Raw genomic sequence first — 17,591 nt, forward strand, 5'->3', positions numbered from 1 at the left:
TGTGTATGTATGTGTGTGTATGTATGTATGTGTGTATGTGTATGTATGTATATGTGTATGTATGTGTGTGTGTGTGTGTGTGTGTGTGTGTGTATTGTAGGTATGTATGTACATAGAAGTGCATAATAAGAAATGAATGATACAGTCCCAATCAATAAATGCAATCAGACGTTTCGAATAAAAATTCTTTATCATAGAATATCAAGGCAAGATATACAGTAGGTGACCACCTGACTATATATATCTAAATTTTATGGAATAGAACAACCACGAGTTTATCAAATAGAAATGTTAGAAATTTAAATTTGTCTGTATATATATTGAAATAGAAAAGAAAAATTATTAAAGGGTACTTACTAAGGATAATATATCATGAGATGAAAATTTGTTGACATAAAGTACTCTTTCACTTTCTCCAATGTATATTCGATAATTTCTTAACTAAAAGAACTCAGATACAATTGACATAAGCTGAGATCAGGTGTGAAAATATTCAAACGAAACCTTCATAAAATGGTCAAGTACAATGTGACTTCCTGATACATGCCTCCAATGCTACTAAAACTGACTTCTTGATACAAAAACATTCTAGTACAGAATTCCTTTATTCTTTCATGCAACTATGGCAACTGAAACTGTTTCCAAATAATAATAATAATAATAATAATAATAATAATAATAATAATAATAATAATAATAATAATAATAATAATAATAATTTGTATTTGTCCAAATAAATTTGGAAATTTGTTGAAGCTACAAGAGCAGTACTCACTCTAGTGCCCTAGTGTTGAAGAAGCAGAACACGATGACTTGGTATTGTGTTCGAAAAATAGTTGTGAACCCAGAGTGGTTAATTCTAGTCACATGACAAGTCTATGTCACATGACAAGTCTATGTCACATGACAAGTCTACGTCACATGACAAGTCTATGTCACATGACAAGTCTACGTCACATGGCAAGTCTATATCACATGACAAGTCTATGTCACTGAAGTTGATGAAGACTTAGTGATTTAGTTGAAATATAAATGGTAATGGGCAATGTTCTGAATTCATATCTACTATTTACAATCATGTAACCATTGCTATTAGAGTGTTGTATTAAGCTAACCAATCAGCTTTGTCGCTTTGTTGGCATGGTAACAGTCAATGTTGATGATTTATTGTTAAATCTGGCACTAGCTGACGAATCGTTGATATTTTCTGGTAGTTGTATTTCTAGTTGGTATTTGGTAGGCACTTCTAAGGTCAGGTCATCCTACGAAGACAAAATATGGCATACAGATTACTATAATAATAATAATTATAATGATTATAATGTACCTTCTCTCCTGAGAGCTCAAGGCACACACAATTAATTTATTACTCCTGGCTAAATAAAACTGTTCTTCTAATCAGCCTACCTTTGATAGATAAAGGCATACACAATTATTACCCCTGGCATGGATCATACAGCCTGTCGTTGATAAAGAACACACAATTATTACCCCTGGCATGGATCATACAGCCTACCTTTGTTAAATTATGGCAAACTCCTGTTTGGATGCAATATCTGGTAAAGAAATCTTATACAATATCTACTTCCTATACCCCTCTCCCTTCCCTCTCCCCTCTCCCTATTCCCAATCCCTACCCAAACTATCAATACCTACCTCTGATATATCTAAGACGCACTCCTGGACAGAAGTAACCTCTGGTAATAAAATCTTAATCATTATTCTCCTTGGTTTCTTGCTATCAGCTTCTTTCAATGAAATCTCAAAATCTGGTTTTGGTAACTGTTCTTCAAAACTTGAAATTTCTTCAATCAAAGTAGACTTTTGTTTTTCTTTCTCCATTCCCAGACTAATTGTAGGATCACTATCTTTTCCCGGAATCTCACTTCCTGCAGCAGTAGATAATTTTCCTAACCCCTGTAGCAGAGTGTCTGTATTCTGCATGACATCAACCTTGTCAACTTTAGGTGGTTCTGATTTCATCTCTTTAAATGCGTGGCTTAAAACTCGTGGGTCACCTTTAAATTTGATATCGTCTAAAACTTGGAAATGACGTGACACAACAATCTTTCTGTGATCTTCTATGTAGTCTAACGCCAAATGAAGCAACATTTCCTTTTCTCTGGAAGTCTGCCAACATTCTTCTAAGATGTCTTGGTTAAAGGCACATATAATTGTAGAGTATCTTTCTATTGATGTAGTAAAACACAGAAAACATTACTGATAAAAAGACATACAATGTAAAGGAACCTGATAGTGAAGTGATACATTTATCATTTATCCATGACTCAATGTAATTTTAATTGTTACAATATACAGTATTTCTACTCTAGATTTTGATATGATCACTCTTTTCAACTAAAAAATATAGAAAATTCTGTGTATCCATCGCACAAGATGAATCGTACTCTTTTCTAAGTCTTGGGTGTTAGAGTGCTATCTGGAGGTGGGGGTGGGGAGGGGTGGGTTGTACTCTAAGTCTTGGGTGTTAGAGTGCTATCTGGAGGTGGGGATGAGGAGGGGTGGGTGGGGAGGGATGGGTTGCACTCTAAGTCTTGGGTGTTAGAGTGCTATCTGGAGGTGGGGGTGAGGAGGGGTGGGTTGTACTCTAAGTCTTGGGTATAACAGAGCTATCTAGGGGTGGAGGTGGGGTGAGGTGAGATTGGTTTATAACCATAATATCACATCCATTCTCCCCTGGTAATGTATTTAATTAATAACTCCTATAAGGATGGCTTTATGTTTCTCATCATACCACCTTAAAATGATGGCTAGCTTCATCTGTCTGTTGGTCAAAACTACAACTAAAACTTTTACAAAAAATTACGTGTACATGTTGGTGACATATCATGACACTTTAATTTCACAACTTTACTTTAACACTCTGAATGATTTAAAAATAACAACTTAAATTATCTCAAAAGGAAATTTATTAAAGGTTTTCAACAATGAACATCAATATTGTTCAGGTATGGCCTAATAAAAAAAATTGTGTGCTTCTGATTATGCTCAATTTCAGAATAGGTGGGGTAGGTAGATTTTTCATTTCATTTTATTATATATTTTTTTTCATGTTTGCCACTGAGTGTCTAGTTCAGGTAGTTATGTTTTCTGTTGTTTTCCATATGGTCTCTGTGTTATTGGTTTCTTCCCATCAGATGTACAGCCATTACAGATTGGAAGAATATATCTTTTTAAGCTGATGTCAGTTTCCACACAGACTTCACAATTTTCACGATTTTATTTTTTTTTCTCGAATGTGTAAAAAAAGTTTAGGGTCAGCAGTGAAAATCTAGGTGGGGTCGATCAGGTAACTGGAACCAAACAATTATTTTTTTAGGAGTAAGTGCTTGCTGGGTTTTACTGTCTATAATCAGTGACATCTAATCCAATCATAAAGGTCATCGACCTTTGTTTTAATATTTCACCAGGTTGAAGAAATAAAGGGTCGGTCAGCCATAAGAAACTTAGAATAAACTAAGGCCACCTAAGTTACTAATATTTGTACCTTTGCCTTCTTTGATTCTGTCAAGACTTGTTGCTATAGTAGGAATACCACAAGTAGGAGTTTTAGGTTTGGGGACTTTTTTCCATCCAGCTATGTTGACATATAATTTCTCTTTTCGTGGTCTCTGCAAATAAATGAAAGAAAACTATGAGCTTAATTTACATACATTCAGGTTGCCATGGTATTAGAACCCTAATCATAGATATTCACAGACTTGGTATAAGTTGTTTCACATTGTTTGTTCAAGTACAAAAAAAATAGTAGATTTGTTTTGTGAATAAAAAGTCCAAAATAATAATTATCAATTTGTTATCCATATGGTTGTTGATAAAGAGATTGTTTTGAGGCATTAGTCAGAGTGAAATTGTTACAATCTTGAAAGTTCAACACCCTGTATCCTACTGGTATGTCAATATCAGAAGCAAACTTACATTCACTTATGTTATGATCTCCTCAAACTAGTACTGGGGGTCCTACTAATTACTGACTAATTACCACCATGGTGAAAAATAGATTGCCCAGTGTGAAACCTGGGGTTCAACTACTATAAAACGTTAATATCTAAATACCCCTAATCAGAATTAGTACATACTGATCCTATACACAATAATTTGATATAAACTTATAAGTTGTTGAACCCCTGATTTTACCTCGGGCAGTCTATTTTTTGTATCAGGCAGTTTCGGGCAGTTATTACAAGGACCGAGTATTGGTAATGTTTTTATTTATTTTCTTGGTACAAATCTGAATAATGCTGCTTTCATTAAATGTAAGTTCCTAAGTCATTTTACTGGCATGACCCACCAAAATGGTAGTATACAATGTATGGGAAACTATACCAGTTTTATCATATTTACCCCTTTCTGTTACCATGGTTACGAGACCGTATCACATTGTTTAAAATTATGGTCTAACATTTCACAGCATTTCCCTGCTAAAAACCTGTTTCCCCCTGTTACCAGGGTTACAAGATCTTAACACATTGTTTATGTTATACAGGAGGTACATTTCTGATTTAGGCCTTATTTAGGCCTCTGATATCAGATCAGAGTTATCTAAGTCGTATCAGTGCGTATGCTAGCATAGTCTTCAAATTTAAATTTCATTTGCAAGTCCTTCCCAGTGTCTATCTAAACGTCTCTCAAAAGTATATACATTTGGTGCATCAACCACATGATTGGGAAGACTATTCCATTGGTTTATAATTCTATGTACAAAAGAAAATTTCCTAATATCCAGCCTAGTATGGACTTTGTACAGTTTATATTGATGCCCTCTAGTGTCACAATGTCTGATCTTAACAAAATCAGTCACTCTAGTCTCTAGTATCATATTTCCCCAACAGAATTTGTAAGTATTCTGACAGCATTTTCCCTGCTAAAAACCTGTTTCCCCCTGTTACCACGGTTACAAGATCTTAACACATTGTTTAGGTTTTCTGACTTACCATTATATTAGTAGACAGACATACAAAAGGTTTGGGTACTGCATAGTACTCCCTAGCTTCTTTGAAATTCCCCGTTAGGAATTTACGATAGCCATCGGGGTCACTATCTTGTAGTTCATCCAACATACTCCAGATATGCTGGGCTTGCTTCATCACATCTTCTTGACCAGTTGCCATGACAATAGATTGATGTCTACAGTTCTTACAACTATAAAAGATGATAAAAATGATTACAAATTGAAATACAGGGTGACGTCAATAGGGAACTTGCAATCCAGACTGAGCATGCTCAGATGCAAAGGACTATGGGATTATCTGTGGTTATACCTAATCTCGAGCTACTGATAAAATTAACCTCCCACAATGGTCAGGGTACCTATGAATTGATTATTTGTGGTTACAAAAAGTATATATCAACATTGTTTACAATACTAATTGATTAGTATTTATTATCACATTTCCCATAATGCAACATTCAACATGGCGGGTTTGCAAGTTCCCTATTGACAAACAAGGATTAATTAATTACAGGCATTACATGTATTACTAACAGGTATACACTACCCTCAGCATTGTTTGAACCAAGGCTCATGTAGTTTGGATGACCAGCCTGTGATTCTAATGTGAGTGAAGGTATATGTATAAATCATAACGATACTGTATAGGAACTAGACTAGGGTTCATGTTTCACAGCCATGGAAAAATGTTGCACCATCAACTAACATGTCAATGTGATCAATGAAACTATAAGAGTTTTCCATAGCAAGGGTTCATATGGTGTGAAGGTCCTAACTCTGTTTACTTCCCATGACGCCTTGTACCAATGTACAGTATATTTCTTTTCAGGCAAAGTTACAATCTTTATGGCAGGCACTGTTTAACATGATACAGCTGGACCCCTAACTACAAGAACTGCAGCAAGGACAACATCAACCTAACCATAATTCCCCCAGTAATAGCTGTATCCCATCGAATCACAAAATCTAACTCTCTTGTTGATTGCTATTTTGCCCAAATAAATATGCAAGTAGTCATGGTAATACTAATAGGAGATGTCATTCTTACGCCCAAACTACTATCAACTTGTACTTACGGATTTGGCACAATGACATTTTCTAATACGCAGAGGCATTGGGGTCTGACGTACATTTGTATGTGAACAACCGAACGTGATGTTACCAAATGGTTTACTAATTAGCGTGGATTGGAAGTACACCGTGACTAACGTGTAGTAACGGTTACCCACACCTAGGCTATCGATATGTTCACGTACTACTAGATTCTGGCAAGTCTAAACACTGACAGAATTCGATTTGTAAAATGTTGCATGCTGGTGTTCTAAACCAACTTACCTTAATTTTTCATCTGTAAGGTTTCAATACAGACAAGTTGCAACGATCTGAAGTATTGCGAGGCAAAATAGCATGAGATCTTAGTGATAGCATGCAATGCTATTTAGAGTAAGGGGGTTTCCTAGTGTGTAGTACGTCACGAATTGTGTATTGTCGTCATTGGTATTTGTGTACCGGTGACGTCAGCACACGAAGATCCGAAGTCAACACAAGCGCGGTGTCGTATGTATGTATGTAGGTAAGTTATATGGATTTATCGAAGTAAAGACCGAACTAGAGACATAATTTATTATGGATTATCTAAATAACGTTCTAGCCAGTCTAAGAATATTGTAAAGCGATCATTTTTTACCGCTGTAGTCTTCGAAATCGGCCGTATGTTGCCTTCCTTCATTCAGCAGTGAGTCTTGCAGTGACTCGCCGAGTGTTTATGTTATGTCATCGAGAAGCCTGTGAAGGTCGCGTACCTAACGTTACAATACATGTACGTACATCCATACCAGCCAACACAACTACATGCTAAAGCTACTTTTATAGTGTAACATGTTTTTACCATGTTCTATCGCCATGTTACTGAATAATTGGGAAAACTAAACGAAAATACCGAGAACTGGTTGGACTCGGAGCGAGTATGGATCTATTATGTAGCTCGGATCGGTCCGATCCGATCGATCGGACCATAGAGCAAGTGACTCCATCCAATAATATGAGCTGTGGATGTATATGCGTCCAGGACGTGTAGCATATACATCCTGAGCTACCAATATGTGTACACTCTGATAATACGACAACACTCCGCCCCACTCTTGACGTCATATAAAGCCTGTTTCTGAGATGGTGAGATACATCATTAGCTGGTCTATCATGCCTCCCAGTCCTGCTTGCAGACGGTGCACACGTTTCGCTCAAAACTTCCATACACGAGCACGACTACGTGCCTCCTGAGTCCCTGCTCTCTTGTTATGTATGGGGTAGGAGGCACCGCCATCAGTGTACATCAAGATTTTACCCACAACTCTCTGAATTGTACTGTTGAAATCTCACCTGTGTACAGGATTTTGTAAGAATATTTTTGCCATTTTCAAAATGTAGAATTGGCACTGATGAGTTTCTGAATATATATTTTGATTGGTTCTGGTATCAATGATTTATTGTAGGAGTAGCAATTTTAGGAATTTGTCAACAGATTTTCTTGAAAGACATGCAAAATATTTTCCACAAAACTAAGGAAAATATATGCACCGGTTAATGTGTTTGCCAAAGATATAGATTTATTTGAATAGGTATGACAAAAGAAATTTACATACTAAAACTCATCATACACACTGTCTACCAAAGTTATTGATAGTTTGACATTGAAGTGTTTTATTTACAGTACATGTTTCATTTACTTGTTTAAGCACATTTTATGCAAAATTTAGAACTTTATTTTTGATTCCCAAACTTACTTTTGTTACATATTAATTAAACGTAATTACTATGCTTAAAATGTTGACAAATATGGGTTATTGAAGAAGTTATAAAATAAGGAACTTCCAAGCATACCAATCAGAGAGAGTTGTGGGTTATATATTGCACAGTGCGACAGCTAACGATGTATCTCGACAGTAAACAGGCTACACCTACAGAAATTTGTCTGAGTTCTCGGCGCATATATTTCGAGAGTCCATGGTATCCTTAATAACAAGTCTACCAAATTCTAAACTGGAAACATAGCATCGTCCCTTATACCACCATGCTAGCATTGACAATATTCTGACTGGAAACATAGCATCATCCCTTTATACCGCCATGCTGCCATTGACAATATTCTGACTGTAAACATAGCAGCATCCCTTATACCGCCATGCTGCCATTGACAATATTCTGACTGGACACATAGCAGGGTCCCTTATACCGCCATGCTAGCATTGACAATATTCTGACTGGAAACATAGCATCATCCCTTTATACCGCCATGCTGCCATTGACAATATTCTGACTGGAAACATAGCATCATCCCTTTATACCGCCATGCTGCCATTGACAATATTCTGACTGGAAACATAGCATCATCCCTTTATACCGCCATGCTGCCATTGACAATATTCTGACTGGAAACATAGCATCATCCCTTTATACCGCCATGCTGCCATTGACAATATTCTGACTGGAAACATAGCATCATCCCTTTATACCGCCATGCTGCCATTGACAATATTCTGACTGGAAACATAGCATCATCCCTTATATCGCCATGCTGCCATTGACAATATTCTGACTGTAAACATAGCAGCGTCCCTTATACCGCCATGCTAGCATTGACAATATTCTGACTGTAAACACAGCAGTGTCCCTTATACCGCCATGCTACCATTGACAATATTCTGACTGTAAACGTAGCAGCGTCCCTTATACCGCCATGCTAGCATTGACAATATTCTGACTGTAAACACAGCAGCGTCCCTTATACCGCCATGCTAGCATTGACAATATTCTGACTGTAAACATAGCAGCGTCCCATATACCGCCATGCTAGCATTGACAATATTCTGAGTGTAAACATAGCAGCGTCCCTTATACCGCCATGCTAGCATTGACAATATTCTGACTGTAAACATAGCATCGTCCCTTATATCGCCATGCTAGCATTGACAATATTCTGACTGTAAACACAGCAGTGTCCCTTATACCGCCATGCTACCATTGACAATATTCTGACTGTAAACGTAGCAGCGTCCCTTATACCGCCATGCTAGCATTGACAATATTCTGACTGTAAACATAGCAGCGTCCCATATACCGCCATGCTAGCATTGACAATATTCTGAGTGTAAACATAGCAGCGTCCCTTATACCGCCATGCTAGCATTGACAATATTCTGACTGTAAACATAGCATCGTCCCTTATATCGCCATGCTGCCATTGGCAATATTCTGACTGGAAACATAGCAGCGTCCCTTATACCGCCATGCTAGCATTGACAATATTCTGACTGGAAACATAGCAGTGTCCCTTATACCACCATGCTAGCATTGACAATATTCTGACTGGAAACATAGCAGTGTCCCTTATACCGCCATGCTGCCATTGACAATATTCTGACTGTAAACATAGCAGTGTCCCTTATACCACCATGCTAGCATTGACAATATTCTGACTGTAAACATAGCAGCGTCCCTTGTAACCGCCATGCTGCCATTGACAATATTCTGACTGTAAACATAGCAGCGTCCCTTATACCACCATGCTACCATTGACAATATTCTGACTGTAAACATAGCAGCGTCCCTTATACCGCCATGCTAGCATTGACAATATTCTGACTGTAAACATAGCATCGTCCCTTATACCGCCATGCTGCCATTGACAATATTCTGACTGTAAACATAGCAGCATCCCTTGTAACCGCCATGCTACCATTGACAATATTCTGACTGTAAACATAGCAGCGTCCCTTATACCGCCATGCTAGCATTGACAATATTCTGACTGTAAACATAGCATCGTCCCTTATACCGCCATGCTGCCATTGACAATATTCTGACTGTAAACATAGCAGCATCCCTTGTAACCGCCATGCTACCATTGACAATATTCTGACTGTAAACATAGCAGCGTCCCTTATACCGCCATGCTAGCATTGACAATATTCTGACTGTAAACATAGCAGTGTCCCTTATACCACCATGCTACCATTGACAATATTCTGACTGTAAACATAGCAGCGTCCCTTATACCACCATGCTAGCATTGACAATATTCTGACTGGAAACATAGCAGCGTCCCTTATACCACCATGCTGCCATTGACAATATTCTGACTGTAAACATAGCAGCATCCCTTATACCGCCATGCTAGCATTGACAATATTCTGACTGTAAACATAGCAGTGTCCCTTATACCGCCATGCTAGCATTGACAATATTCTGACTGTAAACATAGCAGTGTCCCTTATACCGCCATGCTAGCATTGACAATATTCTGACTGTAAACATAGCAGTGTCCCTTATACCGCCATGCTAGCATTGACAATATTCTGACTGTAAACATAGCAGCGTCCCTTATACCGCCATGCTAGCATTGACAATATTCTGACTGTAAACATAGCAGTGTCCCTTATACCGCCATGCTAGCATTGACAATATTCTGACTGTAAACATAGCAGCGTCCCTTATACCGCCATGCTAGCATTGACAATATTCTGACTGGAAACATAGCAGCGTCCCTTGTAACCGCCATGCTACCATTGACAATATTCTGACTGTAAACATAGCAGCGTCCCTTGTAACCGCCATGCTAGCATTGACAATATTCTGACTGGAAACATAGCAGCGTCCCTTGTAACCGCCATGCTAGCATTGACAATATTCTGACTGTAAACATAGCAGCGTCCCTTGTAACCGCCATGCTACCATTGACAATATTCTGACTGTAAACATAGCAGCGTCCCTTGTAACCGCCATGCTACCATTGACAATATTCTGACTGGAAACATAGCAGCGTCCCTTGTAACCGCCATGCTAGCATTGACAATATTCTGACTGTAAACATAGCAGCGTCCCTTATACCACCATGCTAGCATTGACAATATTCTGACTGGAAACATAGCAGCGTCCCTTATACCGCCATGCTACCATTGACAATATTCTGACTGTAAACATAGCAGCGTCCCTTATACCGCCATGCTGCCATTGACAATATTCTGACTGTAAACATAGCAGCGTCCCTTATACCGCCATGCTGCCATTGACAATATTCTGACTGTAAACGTAGCAGCGTCCCTTATACCGCCATGCTAGCATTGACAATATTCTGACTGTAAACATAGCAGCGTCCCTTATACCGCCATGCTAGCATTGACAATATTCTGACTGTAAACATAGCAGCGTCCCTTATATCGCCATGCTACCATTGACAATATTCTGACTGGAAACATAGCAGCGTCCCTTATACCACCATGCTAGCATTGACAATATTCTGACTGGAAACATAGCAGTGTCCCTTATACCGCCATGCTAGCATTGACAATATTCTGACTGGAAACATAGCATCGTCCCTTATACCGCCATGCTACCATTGGCAATATTCTGACTGGAAACATAGCATCGTCCCTTATACCACCATGCTGCCATTGGCAATATTCTGACTGGAAACCTGTCTGGATGGCTGTACAAGACTAAGAGGACACAGTGGCAAATAATGAAAACAGATCTAGATATATTAGAAAGAATTTATTTTGTGTTTGAGTTGTCAAGGAATAAAATGACATGTGAACCCATGGAAGTACAACCACAAAGTCAGCCGTCATAAAAGTACAATGTACTACTACTATCAGTATTTTGTATTTGTATTCTAGAAGAACATTTCTATAGAGAGTTAAATTAAAAGAATATCTTATCTTATGTCAGTTGCAGTCATGGCTAAAACTGGTGTCAATAAACAACTGCTGTACAATTATATCAGACACACTGGAGCTCATAATAAAATTTGTGAAGAACAAGAAATGTGGACATTGTATGAGAACCGACAAAAACAAACAGAGAGGTAGGTATCATTTATATTGTACAGATATGGCCACAACAAATCAGTACAGTAATGGACACAATAAACCTGCACCATTCATACTTTCCCCCTCCACCCCATACAGAAATGGACACAATAAACCTGCACCATTCATACTTTCCCCCTCCACCCCATACAGAAATGGACACAATAAACCTGCACCATTCATACTCCCCCCCCCCATACAGAAATGGACACAATAAACCTGCACCATTCATACTCCCCCCCCCCCCCCCCCCCCCCCCCCCCATACAGAAATGGACAAAGTAAAGCGTTTCTCTCATGTCGGTGTCAGTATGTACAATTTCATCTCTCATTGATTTTAATTTGTATCGGCAGATATCCCAAGTCAAGTGAACGTGATCGACCTCACAGATATGAAAGTTACCATGACGACAGAACCATGGATAATCATAATCATAGCAACTATTACACAAAAAAACTGTTGGAAGCTGAAACAAATGATCCTGATAGGTAAGATAGTTGTTTTGAGGAGATATATGTGGAGATATATACTGTGTGAGAAGAGCCTTTGGCGAAACAGTCTATCTAGTTTAAATAAAGTCAAATTATATATGTAAAACCGTGAAATTGAAAACATGGACTGTCTTGAAGTGCAGAGGTTGTCACTATTACATGCACACACATGGACTGTCTTGAAGTGCAGAGGTCGTCACTATGACATGCACACACATGGACTGTCTTGAAGTGCAGAGGTCGTCACTATTACATGCACACACATAGACTGTCTTGAAGTGCAGAGGTCGTCACTATTATATGCACACACATGGACTGTCTTGAAGTGCAGAGGTCGTCACTATTATATGCACACACATGGACTGTCTTGAAGTGCAGAGGTCGTCACTATTACATACACACACATTGGATTCTACTCTACAAAATCCCAGCAAGTATAGCCTAGTTACAAAGACACTCAAAACAAAATCTTATTTCTGAGCAGAATTCACAAGATTTCTGAAAGACTTTCTCCAAATGAAGTCTAATATAATGGAAATATGCCAAATTATTACTCAGATAATCCAGGCTTTGGTTTACTATATTAAAGATAGACACAAACTAAACCTATTGTCACAGCATGCAGATATAACAGTGATAAGCTATTAGATGGATGTTGGTTTAATTATAGTCTCAGTAGGGAGGCATCTCTAAAAACTAGTTCCATAAACTTGTAGTGTACTGTTTTGGGACTTCTAATATTTACACTATCTTGATCACAAGGTGATTACGTTTGCACAACAGAGGAACAGCTATCCACTAGTGCAAGGAATCTCTGGTACATATGTAATACTGCACTTTATCACACAGGCGATTATGTTTGCACAACAGTGGAACAGCTATCCACTAGTGCAAGGAATGTCTGGTACATATGTAATACTGCACTTTATCACACAGACAGCTACCTGGAACTTGTGGAAGTTTCAACTCATTACTTATCACACATTCACTGAGTAAAGAATGCACGTTGTTTGTCTGTTTACCATCATCTCTATATTTCTTTATCAGATGGGGTAATGGAGGTTTTAAAGAATGCACGTTGTTTGTCTGTTTACCATCATCTCTATATTTCTTCATCAGATGGGGTAATGGAGGTTTTAAAGAATGCACGTTGTTTGTCTGTTTACCATCATCTCTACATTTCTTCATCAGATGGGGTAATGGAGGTTTTAAAGAATGCACGTTGTTTGTCTGTTTACCATCATCTCTACATTTCTTCATCAGATGGGGTAATGGAGGTTTTAAAGAATGCACGTTGTTTGTCTGTTTACCATCATCTCTACATTTCTTCATCAGATGGGGTCATGGAGGTTTTAAAGAATGCACGTTGTTTGTCTGTTTACCATCATCTCTATATTTCTTCATCAGATGGGGTAATGGAGGTTTTAAAGAATGCACGTTGTTTGTCTGTTTACCATCATCTCTACATTTCTTCATCAGATGGGGTAATGGAGGTTTTAAAGAATGCACGTTGTTTGTCTGTTTACCATCATCTCTACATTTCTTCATCAGATGGGGTCATGGAGGTTTTAAAGAATGCACGTTGTTTGTCTGTTTACCATCATCTCTATATTTCTTCATCAGATGGGGTAATGGAGGTTTTAAAGAATGCACGTTGTTTGTCTGTTTACCATCATCTCTATATTTCTTCATCAGATGGGGTAATGGAGGTTTTAAAGAATGCACGTTGTTTGTCTGTTTACCATCATCTCTACATTTCTTCATCAGATGGGGTAATGGAGGTTTTAAAGAATGCACGTTGTTTGTCTGTTTACCATCATCTCTACATTTCTTCATCAGATGGGGTCATGGAGGTTTTAAAGAATGCACGTTGTTTGTCTGTTTACCATCATCTCTATATTTCTTCATCAGATGGGGTAATGGAGGTTTTAAAGAATGCACGTTGTTTGTCTGTTTACCATCATCTCTACATTTCTTCATCAGATGGGGTAATGGAGGTTTTAAAGAATGCACGTTGTTTGTCTGTTTACCATCATCTCTACATTTCTTCATCAGATGGGGTCATGGAGGTTTTAAAGAATGCACGTTGTTTGTCTGTTTACCATCATCTCTATATTTCTTCATCAGATGGGGTAATGGAGGTTTTAAAGAATGCACGTTGTTTGTCTGTTTACCATCATCTCTATATTTCTTCATCAGATGGGGTCACGGAGGTTTTAAAGAATGCACGTTGTTTGTCTGTTTACCATCATCTCTACATTTCTTCATCAGATGGGGTCATGGAGGTTTTAAAGAACTCTATCCAGAGGAGTTTGAGAGTTGTGAGGATTCAGAAGAAAAATATATCAAGAGTAAAAAGAAGAAGAAAAAAGAAAAGAAAGCAAAAAGGTAATAGTTTGATATTTGTCTTGGTTCAGCCTTAGAAAATACATGTATTGTGTCTTGTAACTGTATTGTGTATTGTAACTGTATTGTGTCTTGTAACTATTGTGTATTGTAACTATTGTGTATTGTAACTCTATTGTGTATTGTAACTATTGTGTATTGTAACTATTGTGTATTGTAACTATTGTGTATTGTAACTGTATTGTGTATTGTAGCTGTATTGTCTTGTAACTGTATTGTGCATTGTAACTGTATTGTGTATTGTAACTGTATTATGTATTGTAAATAGTTTTTGCTGGTTGTCTTTTATTTCTATGTATATTTGTGTTGGGTCCATGTTTATAGGTGTTTGTCACCTGTGTGGACTACCTGACTATTGTCAAAGTGAAATACATAAATAAATAAATAGATAAATAAATAAATAAAGTATTCGTAAAATTCTAAAGTTTTTCACATGTAATCTAACACTTATTTTGACATTTTGATTGTAGGGAGAAAAAGAAAAGAAAGTCAGCTGATGGAAAGGATAGAGAATGTGATGTTGAAAAACGACATAAAACATCAAAAAATACGGACGAATTAAAAACAAGAAAACACAAGAAAAGGAAACACAAATCCACAGAAAGTGACGACGTAGATAATGAAAAAAAGAAAACTTTAAAAAGAAAGAAAAGAAAGGATATGCATAAAATGAATGAAACTTCAACTAATTGTAAGAAAAAGAAAGAAATTCAAAAAGTGAATGAAATTTCAAATTATAATAATGATGAAAGTGATGGAAATTTTAAGAGAAAAAAGAGGAAATTGTCTGATTGTCACAGCCCTCAAACATTACATAATGGTTACAGGACTGAAAAGAAATTAAAAGTAAAAAGAAAAAAAGTTAGACAAGAGAAGAGCACAGATTAGAATGAAACGTACAAACTTTATTTATGTGTTTTTATTTATTAGTGTTTTTATTCTACAAAGTGAACATCCAACGCACAATCCAAGGATAATTTATATTCATTTATGTTAATGAGTATTGATTGCTGTATGCAAATTTATGATAATGAATCATCAATGCAAGATTTTCATTGGTCACAGTGTTTATTGTCAAGGATGGGTTAATTGTATATGTAGGTGAAATCTACCTGAGTTGACAATGTTTTATTGAGGCTTCCATCAAAATTCTAACTTGTGATAGTTTTAACTGATTTTTGTGATCCTGTCAGCATGGTTACCAAACGTTAGCAAACTTGCTGTCAGATTATGCACTGTATACAAGTTAACAGTACAATAGAGAACTTGTAATCCAAACTGAGCATGCTCAGACGCAAAGGACTATGGAATTATCTGTGGTTATCACAATACCTAATCTGGAGCTACTGATAAAATTAACCTCCCACAAAGATCAGGGTAACTATGAATTGATCATTCCTGGTTATAAACAATGTAACAATATTGTTTACAATGCTAATTGATTAGTATTTATTATCACATTTCCCATAATGCAACATTCAACATGGCAGGTTTGCAAGTTCCCTATTGCAACGTTGTAAACTTTGGAAAAAAGAGTAGTACTAACACTGTACTTCACAAATACTTATTTAACTTTTTTTGAAACTTTCTTACATCAGTATATGTTAGTGTCTTACTTCTACAGATACTCAGTTGAACCATAATTTTTAAAAAATACTAAGGCGCCATCAATTGAATTCCGTCTTTGCCGTCCTTGTGTAGGTAGGTTTGTCAATAGATTTAGAAGAAAGAAGAAACAGATTTGGCTTTCTTTCTTCCTATTGTAAATGGAAAGACTCTTCAAATATAACTGTACATATAAGAAAATCAATCTTTGGACATTTAGATGTTATTCCCCAATATTTATCTTCATTCAGACAAGGAAAATACGAGTGACCTAAGGGGCCCTTGTCACTACTTGTCTAGTGACTTATAGTGACAGCCCTTGGGTCACTTGTATTTTCTAACTGAATACAGACAAATATTGGCAATTTTGAGCGTTTTGACTCATTTTGAACACAGCAGAACCAATGAAGTAGACGTGCGTTGTCATGGCGTAGACGTGTGTTGACATGACATAGAACGACCAGAGTATGTATTCCATATTTTTTGTTGAACCTGGCTAGTGCATGGTATGAGATTTGTACTTCACAAGTGAATCAACAGAAAAGTGCATTTTTCATGACATGCTAGCATTGTCTTCCCCCCCCCCCCCCTGTCTGTCTGGTAGGGGCAATTCAAGGATGGCAAACAAAGTATTGAATTGATGGCACCTAATGAAGTAGTCAGGCATTTCTTCAAGAGTTATGAATTCTAAGATTTTTATTGGAACTTTCATTGGCAGAAACTTTCTGATTTCTAACTCAAAGGTTGTCTTATATTTATCATGACTGAACTAAACTAGATACTAAAATAGGTTATTGTTCTTATTACAAGATGGCCTCTTCTTTCCTATTATTACGGAAAAGACAATTGTATTTGAGACGGAAAAAACTGAGTTTTTACAACGTAGTTGACATAGTTATATGGAATAGTTTTAAAACAGAAAAAACATTTACACCATGTGACTGCACCTAATATTCTCCATCAGCTCTACAGACTGCCATATTCATTGTTTCTGTACTTTACTATTTATTGACACATTGAAATAAAATGGAATTCAACCAGATTTGAAATGAATGCCTTCTGTAAGGGCAAAGTCTTTAGATTTTCATTCCTACACACAATAATTATTGGAATGCAACAGAACATATGTGATTAGTCATGTTTGAAGTATGTGCCAAATTATATTGCATTTGAAGTATGCATTTTCAACTTAGCCTAATTACTGAAAATCGTTAATTATGCAAATGAGATTAAAACGAAAAGCTGTATCAC

General features: G+C 37.1%; 2 protein-coding genes across 2 annotated transcripts; one reads left to right on the plus strand and one right to left on the minus strand.

Moving 5' to 3' along the window:
- Positions 1–760: 760 nt before the first annotated feature.
- Positions 761–6,421, minus strand: LOC144440235 (PIH1 domain-containing protein 2-like). Its single transcript, XM_078129550.1, has 5 exons — positions 6,308–6,421; positions 4,956–5,163; positions 3,509–3,632; positions 1,657–2,189; positions 761–1,262 (listed from the first exon to the last, which is right to left on the minus strand). Exons 2-5 carry the CDS (start codon positions 5,130–5,132, stop codon positions 1,119–1,121), a joined length of 978 nt encoding a protein of 325 aa, XP_077985676.1. The 5' UTR covers positions 5,133–5,163; positions 6,308–6,421; the 3' UTR covers positions 761–1,118.
- A 41-nt stretch (positions 6,422–6,462) lies between these two features.
- Positions 6,463–17,382, plus strand: LOC144440236 (uncharacterized). The gene is made up of 5 exons (XM_078129551.1): positions 6,463–6,541; positions 11,699–11,834; positions 12,192–12,326; positions 14,529–14,717; positions 15,206–17,382. Exons 1-5 carry the CDS (start codon positions 6,532–6,534, stop codon positions 15,621–15,623), a joined length of 888 nt encoding a protein of 295 aa, XP_077985677.1. The 5' UTR covers positions 6,463–6,531; the 3' UTR covers positions 15,624–17,382.
- Positions 17,383–17,591: the final 209 nt, after the last annotated feature.

This window comes from Glandiceps talaboti, chromosome 9, assembly GCF_964340395.1.
Source record: "Glandiceps talaboti chromosome 9, keGlaTala1.1, whole genome shotgun sequence".
In the NCBI taxonomy this organism is placed as follows: domain Eukaryota; kingdom Metazoa; phylum Hemichordata; class Enteropneusta; family Spengelidae; genus Glandiceps; species Glandiceps talaboti.

What these genes read in the sequence shown, in the direction of transcription:
- LOC144440235 (XM_078129550.1), bottom strand. Translation starts at nt 5,132, where the DNA reads ATGGCAACTGGTCAAGAAGATGTGATGAAGCAAGCCCAGCATATCTGG. An exon ending in CAGAATCAAAGAAGGCAAAG is followed by an intron (nt 2,190 to 3,508) that starts GTACAAATATTA and finishes CTACATCAATAG; the next exon opens with AAAGATACTCTACAATTATA. An exon ending in GCGTCTTAGATATATCAGAG is followed by an intron (nt 1,263 to 1,656) that starts GTAGGTATTGAT and finishes TTGTCTTCGTAG; the next exon opens with GATGACCTGACCTTAGAAGT.
- LOC144440236 (XM_078129551.1), top strand. An exon ending in CGACAAAAACAAACAGAGAG is followed by an intron (nt 11,835 to 12,191) that starts GTAGGTATCATT and finishes TTGTATCGGCAG; the next exon opens with ATATCCCAAGTCAAGTGAAC. An exon ending in AAAGAAAAGAAAGCAAAAAG is followed by an intron (nt 14,718 to 15,205) that starts GTAATAGTTTGA and finishes TTTTGATTGTAG; the next exon opens with GGAGAAAAAGAAAAGAAAGT.